The following is a 10,610-nucleotide window of genomic DNA, read 5'->3' on the forward strand; positions in this document are numbered from 1 at the left end:
ACTTGATGTTTAAAAATATTATGCAGCATAATTAAATATCAATCATGAAAACTGTAAATCCTTTATTAATAATCAACCGAACACATGGTCAATTTTGTAAGTAATGAAATCCACATAATTACACTCCAATGGGAAAGAGCTTTATAACATTAGGGCTAGAGCTGAGAAATTACTAGAATTTGCTAATCCATTAATTATCAGACACATTAATCAATTTTATTCAACTAACTGGTTAATCTCACATAAACTTCAGACAAATGAAATAGCAGAAAACAGTAATAACCAGAAACACTAATTTTGAATTAATTAATTGTTTTCATGAGTTGTCAATTAAGCTGAACAGCTTTGAATTAATTAAAGATAAAGTGATGTAATGGCAATATTTCAATTACTTGAATAGCTGGAATAATAAAAAAAACAATAACAATTTAGAACAAATTTTGGTTAGTTTATTATTATATTTTTCATGAAATTGATTGGAATAATCATAATTTCTGATTAATCAATTATTTTGCCTGACACTAATCATTGTAATTGATGCCTATACATTATCAATTTTTCCAATTAATCTTCCATTTCTTATTTGATGGTGTCTTTAGTATAGCAAGATGCCTATTTATGAGTCTTGGGTACCAACTGTGACCATTAGATAAGAACATACATATTTGCCAATGAAGGAATTAAAACTATCAAGGAAACTACAAAATCAATTTGCCCTACAAAAACTAGACTGATCCTATCTTGCCTATACAGCTCAACCTTTCTTTAGCTCTAATTTTATTTAACTTTTTACCATTTCTTCTTCAGATTAGTGACTTAGCTAGTATTGTTTTTTTATCTGTGTTTGAAATATTTTAATAACAAACTAATTAAAAGTTAACTCAGATATCTACTATATTTATGCAATGTTATGATAATAAAATCTAAAAAACTCGCTAGTTATTTAACAAAATTTACAATTTTATTGGATAGCCATCATAATTTCACTAAGGGATAATCTTGCTTTATAAATCTTTTGACATTCTTTAAAAAAGTTGCTGCACATGTAGATGAAGGTAAAAATGTAGATTTAGTGTGTCTGGATTTTCAGAAAGCATTTGATATGGTGCTACATGAAAGGTTTTAAAAAATAAATCTACAGATATGGAAGACAAGTTAGCAAACTGGACAGAAAACTGGCTGGATGGAAGAAAGTGGAAGGTTGTTATAAATGAAATTCAATCTAACTGGACTAATGTCACATTTGGGATGCCTAAGGGATCAGTCTGAGAATCTTTACTCTTTTCAATTTACTTCAATGACACAGAAGTAGAAATGGTTAATAAATTACTTAAATTTGCTGATAATATAATAATACATTTAATCATACACTGATGTTGAGAAAACCCACTTGTAGACAAATATATATGCAAAAATGGCTCTTTTGGGTTGAGAAAATATTTTATGTAGAAGAGTGAACAATGTTTCGACCTTCTTCGGTCATTGTCAGATTCACAAAGAAAGAAAGAGGTAACTGACTGGAAGCTGACCACATGTTTGGAAGGGGTTGTGTAACTGAGTGTTGGAATGTAGAGGGTGGTGTTAGATGTTTGAATATATAATTTTATTTTATTATATTTAATATAGGTATAAAGGCATTCCTTTATATTGGTTTATTTTAAGTTTAAGTTGTTGTATAAGTAAGGCTTCTTTAATTTTGTTTGTTTATGTTTGTTTCTTTATTTAATATTTGAGTGTTTTCTATGGTTATGTTGTGTTTATTTGACTTGCAGTGTTCAAAAACGTGTGAAGGTGACCTTTTATGTTCTTTGAATCTGGTTTCCATTTTTCTACTTGTTTCTCCAATATAGAAGTCGTGGCAGTTATCACATTGTATTGTATAAATAATGTTGGTGTGGTGTTTGTTAGTGTAGTTTTTACATAGTATAGACCTCAGTTTTGTGCCTGGTTTTTGAATAAATTTGGTAATAACTGGAATGTCATATTTTGTTACTAGTTTTTGCCAAATGTTGGTTATTTATCTGCTGATGTCAGGAATATATGGTATGCAGCAGTATATGGTTTCGTGATTTTTTGATTCGTGAGATATATTTACTTTTGTTGGTTGATTTTGTTTTCTGTCTAGGTGTGTGCATATAATGTTTTCTACGGTTTGTGGAGGAAACTTATTGATGTTGATGACGTATTGTTTAATTTGTCTCACCAGATAAAATTAACGATGAATTAGACAAAATAGAACAATACATCATCAACATCAAGAAGTTTCCTTCACAAACCGTAGAAAGCCTTTAGGCTTTATATTTTTGCACTCCTAGTTCGGCCTTATTATTACCCAAGCAGAAATTTTATTCGAATTCATTTACTTCTCTTACAAATTAAAATATGTAAATCAATATATTAACAACATGCGTAAACTAACCTCAGAAAAAAATTGTTGGGTTTGTCGATTAGGAATATCCGGAACATCCAGAAATCCTCCTTTCTGCGCCATAATGCAATGTGAGAAAACTGCTCGAATACGACATCAGGTAACAGTAAAAATTTTAAAAATCAAATCAAATATTCGCCCATTTGCACTTCGAACATCCATACAAAAATTCGTACGATGATTATTTAAGGCACAATTTTATAAATATGGAATCTTACGTCATTAAACCGTATAATTTATTTAATATACTAATTTTCATTCATACTCTTGGGAGCTGTATTTTCAATGTTATAATTTAGTCGTTTGCTAGAGGGAGTAGCTAACTGTTACGATATATTTAATCGAGAAACTTTAGCTAATATCCAGAAAACAAGTACGTTAGATATAAAACGAGTAATCAATTTCAGAGGTTATTAAATAATGAATTGGAATTAAACAAAATATTTAGTAAGTGACTTATTTCATTATTATTTATAACAGGTTAATAAACTGATTATTGGTGAAATTCTGCGAGTGTAAGCAAATTATTTAAAAGCCGAAATGGCGCTCTGTTTTGTGGGCACAGATGTTTTACAGCAAGTGCCGTCACTTATTGACTGTAAATTTCAACAATAGGCAGAAAAAGAGACCACTTATTTTAAAATATTATATTTAAACAAGTCAAACGTATATCCAAATGTTCGTTAAATTGTTGATTATCACAGTTGTAATCAGAGCTTTAAATAATTGTTTTTTTTTCGTCAAGGTCCATGCAAGTATAGTTCGATAATAATTGACAAGACAAATTATTATTATCTTCTCTGTTATTACAGTATAATCAGACTACGTGATAATTTCACTTTAAAAATCGCTACCATATGCTATTTATTGTTAAACTCACAATCAAACAGTTCAGATCTAAATAATAACCTTTCGACGCGTATCTGTATCTCAACAGGAGTGTAGAATATTTCATGCAATACTAGATATTTTGAGACAATACTTCACAATTAAAACAATAAGAACATTTCTAATATGATGACGTAACAATATAACAATCGCTAAGTATAACAATCGAAGGTAAACGCTATACAACATATGATTCATAAACAAAAATATATACAAACTTGCCATAAACTCGCACTTCTAAAAAATAACCAATTTTGACACCTGCACTACATAAAGTAACTAAATCGTAACGCTCGCATTAAATTTAAACTGAAACAACTGTGCATAACTAATAGTTAAAAGTAGTTATGAGTAATAAGAAGCTTCGATAATATAACTATAAAGTGATTGAGGGTTTGAGATTTAAGCATTTTTATAGGTTTTAACTTCTTACAAGGAAGAAGCTGTGAATTTTGCTAATCTTAAATCCATTGAAAATTATCCACTACACGAAGTGTGTGGTTTGCGAAATTACCCAGTATACGATATACAAGTTAAACCTTCGATGCTTCTTACAAAAGAGAATAAAACGCTTACGTGAAACTGATTGCAAGAACAAATGAATGTTTGTTCTTTTTTCCACCAAAAGAAAAAGACTGGCACATGATGACTAAAGTACAGTAATATGTAGTTTTGCTGCTTTAGCAGCTAATCCAGCCTTTGACATGTAATCAACTAGAGATTAAGTAAGTTGATAAAAGTAGGTCTAGAATATCTAGAAAAATTCTAGATACTGACATCAAGAATCTGGTAAGTTAGGGAAGTATTGAGAGACGAGAGTAGATTATAAATATTTGAACAAACAAAGCATTGAATTAATTTTTAGTCGGTGTGCATTTCTCATTACTGTAATCTATACGACCGGTTAACCTGATCAAGTAATCATTTTAAAGTAATCACTCATTTCTATAAATTACTTTACTAAACTATGCACTTTACCTTACATGCATGTGTATATTATTAAAAGAAAACTTTGCATTAGTGCTCTCCAAAACTGGCAGCATATAATTGACGTAAATTATATGCGTGGTAAAACATAGAGCAGTATTATTTCTATTCTTAAACTGAATAATATTTACAAGTATGTATTTTCAAATAACAATAAATCATATTATTTAATATTATTACTCTAAAGTTAAATCAAAACACATTAGTGTTTTTCATACTAACAGAATATTTTTGGGGTGAGTGGTGCAGTGATAATAAAATAACATTATTCGGAGAAAGTGTATAGTGTAAATACAAATAAACACTTTAATTAAATTTAACAAGAACAATTAAAATCACATATCCTTAAAATATCATTTGGATTGCCTTTTTAAACTGAACTTGTTTGGTAGAATTGGAATCAACGATACCTTCTTGGAATGTGGATGGAAACGGTTTGGTTGTTTTCAATTTCGCGCAAAGCTATACCAAAGCTATCTGCGTTCGCTGTCCCCAATTTACCAGTAATAGTCTAGACTCTAGAGCAGGGGTCACCAAACTTTTTTCACAGGGAGCCAGATTACTTGGGGAATGAGAAGCGCGGGCCGCATGATCATTATGTTCAATACTCATAAGCTAGAACGAAAGTTCTCTGTAAAAGATTTAACACTAAGTTTAGGATGCCACATTACCATGTGGGAGTAGCATGTAATACACACATATAATAAAAAACAAACAGAAATACAACCAACATTTTTATTTATCAAAAGGTTATCAAAGAAGGTGACATTACCAAAAACAATTGTCACGTCCCACATAGTGAATACATATCTAGATTTCACTAAGCCGCAAAAAAGTTAGTGAGATTTATGAAATTGGTATTTGGCTTTCAAAATATCTTCAATGTTCGATTTTGAATTGCTGCATCCAATCATTAGAATTGCTTTCAAATGTTCATCATTCAACCTTGATCAATGTACCGACTTCACATATTTCAATTTTGAAAATGCTTTTTCACAGACATAAGTTGTTCCGAACACTGATGCCATACCAGATGCGAACTGCTTCAGCCTTGGAAAATCATCTTTAGGTATGCAGCTGTAAAATTTAATAAGTTGCCACTCTCTGTGTTTTGCTTTCAACAAGTCATTTCTTTGCAAATCGATGATCTCCAGCTGAAGTTCCACTGGCACGTCATCAATGACGCAATCAAAAGGATTCTGAAAAAAGAGAATGTCACTTTCGATTCTGTCGACATCCGAAAATCTCTCTAAAATGCTTATTTAAATCACCAATAATCTTTTTCCGAAACTCCAGGTTGACATCTTCTGTGATTCCAGCATGAAACTCACTGAAACACTGAAAATGAGAGAGGTTTCCTCCTTCCAAATGTACGTCAAACAAGGACAGCTTTTTCCGAAAACCTTTAATGATGCTATAGAGATCACAGACAAGGTTATTCTTCCCCTGAAGTTTCAAGTTCAATTCATTCATGTGGAATGTGATGTCAACCAAAAATGACAACTTTGACTACCAGCTTGGATCCGACAGAAGTGGATCGGCTCTATTGTTCTCGATAAAAAATATATCTGTTTCTCTTCTCAGCTTATAAAAACGAGACAAGACTTTACCGCAGCTGAGCCACCTCACCGCCGTCTGATAAGGCAAGTCACAGAAATCCGAATCAGTTTATTCAAGAAATGTCTTGAACTGGCAATGATTAAGTGCATGACCCCGAATGAAGTTCACTGCAGAAATGACTGGTTTAAGTATGCAAAAAATATCTAAGTCTTTTCCACAGAGTGCTTGCTGATGTATAATGCAGTGTATGAACAGAGCGCTGGGGAGTTGAAGATCTTCAAACTGTTTCCTGATCAGCCCCACCAGACCCTTCTTTACTCCAGCCATATTTTTTCCTCCATCAACTGTTACACCTCTAAACTGATTCCACTGAAGGTTATAGTCTTGCAAAGTTTTATGCACTTCCATGAAAATGTTTTCTCCAGTTGTTCTTCCGTGCATGCTGCAAACTGATGCCAACTCTTCCGTGATCTGAAAGTCCAAATTAACTCCACGAATGAACACGAGAAGTTGTGACGTACTCGAGAGATCAGTTGATTCATCCAGTGCCAGAGAATACCATAGGAAGTTTCTAGTTTTTGGCATATCTGTAATGCGATGTTCTCTCCAAGTTCTGCTCTCCGTACAACTGAAGTTGCTGAAAGGCTGATACTTTCAAAGAAATTTGCTTTTTCAGAACACAGCTCATTTGCTAATTCCATCATATACTCTTTGATGAAATTGCCGTCAGTAAAAGGTTTCCTCGGTCTGCCATCCTGTGCACTATTTTGTAACTTGTACGAGTGACAGATTCATTTTCAGCAAACTTTCTCGTGAAGAGATTCTTTTGAGATTCAAAACATCTATCAACATATATGAAATTTTCAGGAAAGTTCCGTTCTGAGAAATTTGAATCCATGAAACGTGTTTTTGAGATGCCGAAGATTGTACTCTTTCAAAATGGCAACACTTTCGGTGCATATCACACAAGTAACTTTCTGGTTTTTTGTTTCCACAAAGAAGTACTTTTCTGCCCATTCTTCATAGAAAGCACGACACTCAGTGTCCACTTTTCTTCTTTTAAAAGCAGCCATAACGATGGGTGAAAAAAAAAAAACAGTATCTGAAAATGAAAAACACAGAACGCTGTGAAAAAAGTATTGTACTGGTCCAAGAACGCACAAACAAAATATATTGAAACGTACGTTTGCCACGACACTTACCTAAGAACGAGTTACGAAAAGCGCATAACCCGACTACTAAGAGAAATGAGCTTGCTGAAGCGGATATCCTAGGCCACTGAATTTACAAGACGAGTCTATACTTGTTTTCGAAATCCTTATGCTTTCATTGATACGTGCCTCGATATGAATAAACGGGCAGCAAGGACGAAAGAAAAATTTTCCTATTGGTTTAAAATACGCGTGACAGCCTTGTTTCTTTTTATCATAACGTCTTGTGTTTGCGAGCTTAAAGCGACCATCGGTATGATTTATTTTGTTATGACAGTCGGACATTTGTTGAAATGTCACTTTTTTATTTCCAAGCGGCTAGCTGCTGTCGGGCCGGACAAAATGACCTCGAGAGCCGTGGTTTGGTGATCGCTGCTCTGGAGGAAAGACAGCTAGCCAACACCGTCCAGTTCGAACTCTTGGGTTGCGTGGTTTGTCCACTACATTATATTACACGGCCCGGCACGGCCAGGTGGTTAGGGCACTCGGCTCATAATCTGAAAGTCACAGATTCAAATCTCCTTCACACCATACACGCTTGCTCTTTCAGCCATTGGGAAGTTATAAGTGACGGTCAATCCCACTATTCGTTGGTAAAAAGAATAGCACAAGAGTTGGCAGTGGGTGGTAATGACTAGCTGTCTTCCCTCTTCGCAGGTAAAAAGATAGCTTATAAGCGGCGTGAGGTCAACCAAGCTTGCTCGGCTGAGTAAGATGTAACGATATTAACTTAGAACTAATTTGCTCGTTGTAGACCTGGATCGCCGATAAAATATTCGGTCCTAAACCGGATAGAGGACTCAGTACAGTTTGTAAAACACTAGTATATAAACCAACATTTCTAATAACTGTTATTATAAATTGTTATTATTTGTATTTTAAAATACATTTGTATTAAGAAAGAAAATTGTGTGTATAAATCTTGTTGGCAAATATTACAAATTCGTTACTATCGACATTTAATTACTTTAAATTCAAATTCGAATTTCCGGTTATTCGAAATTGTAATACGTTAACATACATAATAAATCGGAGACTCGTCCAGGATAAATTATAAGTAACAAATGATAGACTATAGAGGGAAGACAGTCAACATCTACCACTGCTTAGTCTTTACCAACGAACAAACAGTAATATTAATTATCACAATGTAGAATAACCAATTTTTGGCGATGACTCGCAATGCTGCGACCAACAGAATGCGGGTCAAACTAAAAGTACAATTCATGAAAACTACACAATGAAATGGGACCGATTATTACAAATGTTTTTTTTTCTCCCAATTACGGAACAGTATTTACAAGTTAGATACCTCGCTAAGAATGTGGAACATTTTCCATTCACACATTTACCTCTTTTTATAACAATTTCAAATCGACTTACCTTTTATCATTCCTATTTCAATTGAAAAGTATCCACTTTATATTTGTTTACCATATTCACAGAGAATTTATTTATCCTTTTATAAAATGAAAGCTGATACCAAATTCTAGATCACGTATGACGGGGCAGGTATCTGTGCGATTCCCTTAAGCCAAGCAGATAGTTGGTCTTTTTCTTTTCGAAAACAGATATGCAGTTTAAAAACAGAAAGAACAAAAAAAATTTATTTTCAGTTATTCATTTAGTGATTTATTTTAAAATGTTATTGATATCATGATATGTCATATGAAAATGCATCTTACTGACATGTTAAAAAAAAAAAGAAGTCATTTTTTCCCTTTTATTGTTATTTAATATTTTTCTCACATATTTAAGTTTCAGCTTAGGTGGGGAGGCAGTGATATGTCTACTAACCGAAAATGTTAAAATCCGGGATTTAATTCCCTCGCTGACACGGCAGTAAGTTTAATGTGGTTTTGCTCCAAAACAAATAAAACGCTAGTAGAAAAGCTCTAACTTTTGATTAAAATGAATTAAATATCATTTGGGTAACACTAGACTTGTTTTTTCAGATTTTTAAATTAACCTGTGTCTGTGGTCTGCAAAATACACCATCTCATTAGACCAGGGGTGTGCAACAGGCGGCCCGCGGGCCACAACCCGGCCCGCCAAGCCATTTAGTGTGGCCCTAGTTGTTGTAATCTAACCATGTGGCCTGATCTGTAATCCAACGCAAATGGAATATTTTTAAAAGCATCGATCCTACGGGATTCCCAGGCTTCGACTCGACAAACTTCTAAAATTATCTTTGCTAGAGAGGAGCAGGCCGAATTCGATTGGTCGGACTCCTTAGGGCATGAATAGGTGACGTGCACTAGCACTATTGTCTACGACTCAACGTCATGTCCTGAACCTCGCCTTCGCCCGCTGGCGACAATTTTCCCTAACCTCTGCTGTCCGTCATTCATTATTGGTGAAAATTTTATTACCTTTTACAGTTACTACAAGAGATTGAAGGTAAATTGATTATTATTTAGCATATTGTTGTGACTTTACTGAATTTATTAAAATTTTTGCTTTCAGATGCATCTGATTCTATGTACAGTGTGACCTCGTTATTCGCGGGGTTACGTTCTTTACCCTCCGCGAATAGCGAAAAACCGCAAATATTGGACGCAGTTTTAAAACGTATATGTATGCGATTATATACTATATGAAATGCTTCCCAAACACTAATGATACTTATACTCATTGATGCAGTAATAATGTAGCAATATTGCATACTGTTATGTATTTCACTAAATTGTACCGTGCGTTACCGGGCTGTGCTTTGCCGTTTGCGTTGTTGGGGAAGCTGAGGCAGTCAGCCAATAGCAGTCCAATCTTGTTTGGTGAAGACGACAATTGATAAAACGGCTTGATTGAGTAAATACAACAGAAATCTCCTCGAAAAGCCCTTTCAGTCTCTGTGACCTACAAAACGCAGTTCGCGCATAACCCGCGAATATGCGGGGCCGCGAATGGCGAACCGCGAATAGGCGAGTTCACACTGTATTTTGCTATTCTCAATTAATTTAAGTACCGGAAGGCTATGATCGGGATGCCAATTTAGAAACATGTGTTTCTGTCCATAAGAGGTTCCATGTGTAAATAAATTCTATGTTTTTTCTACTTTGCTACTTTCGTGAGAATAATTTTTTGTTTTGATTTCAGGGCTAGTAAAATGTCAGCAGTTAAGAAACGAAAAATTAATGATGAGGGAAGGTTATTCAACAGTGAATGGTGCACAAAATATCTTGTTGTCCCACATAATCAAGGTGTTGTCTGCCTCGTCTGTCAAACTACAATTGCAGTCATGAAAGAGTACAATATTAAGCGACATTACGCAACTAAGCACTCCTCCCAGTTTGATGAAATTGTTGGACAGGCACGAAAGGACAAAATTGAACATTTAAAACATCCATTGAAAAGCAACAAGGTGTTTTACCACTTTCAAGAAAAATTCAGAACTGGTGACAAAACTGAGTTTTAAGCTTTGTGAATGTATGGCAGAAAAGGGAAAGCCTTTCAGTGATGGAGAATTTATTAAAAATTGTTTAACAATATTCACAGAATATGCATGTCCAGAGGAAAAATATTTGGTGGAGCAAACT

The 10,610-nt window shown here is 34.0% G+C and overlaps 1 protein-coding gene across 1 annotated transcript in view; it reads right to left on the reverse strand.

Annotated features, from left to right (window-relative positions):
* LOC143240197 (PIH1 domain-containing protein 1-like) overlaps positions 1 to 3,623 on the reverse strand; it is a 33,320-nt gene extending 29,697 nt beyond the window's left edge. The window contains exon 1 of the mRNA XM_076482267.1: positions 2,420 to 3,623. Within this exon, the coding sequence (XP_076338382.1) occupies positions 2,420 to 2,491 (72 nt within the window). The 5' untranslated portion in view covers positions 2,492 to 3,623. The remainder of the gene's footprint in view (positions 1 to 2,419) is intronic.
* Between the last annotated feature and the right edge of the window lie 6,987 nt (positions 3,624 to 10,610).

This window comes from Tachypleus tridentatus, chromosome 13 (assembly GCF_004210375.1).
Source record: "Tachypleus tridentatus isolate NWPU-2018 chromosome 13, ASM421037v1, whole genome shotgun sequence".
NCBI classification, from domain to species: Eukaryota; Metazoa; Arthropoda; class Merostomata; order Xiphosura; family Limulidae; genus Tachypleus; species Tachypleus tridentatus.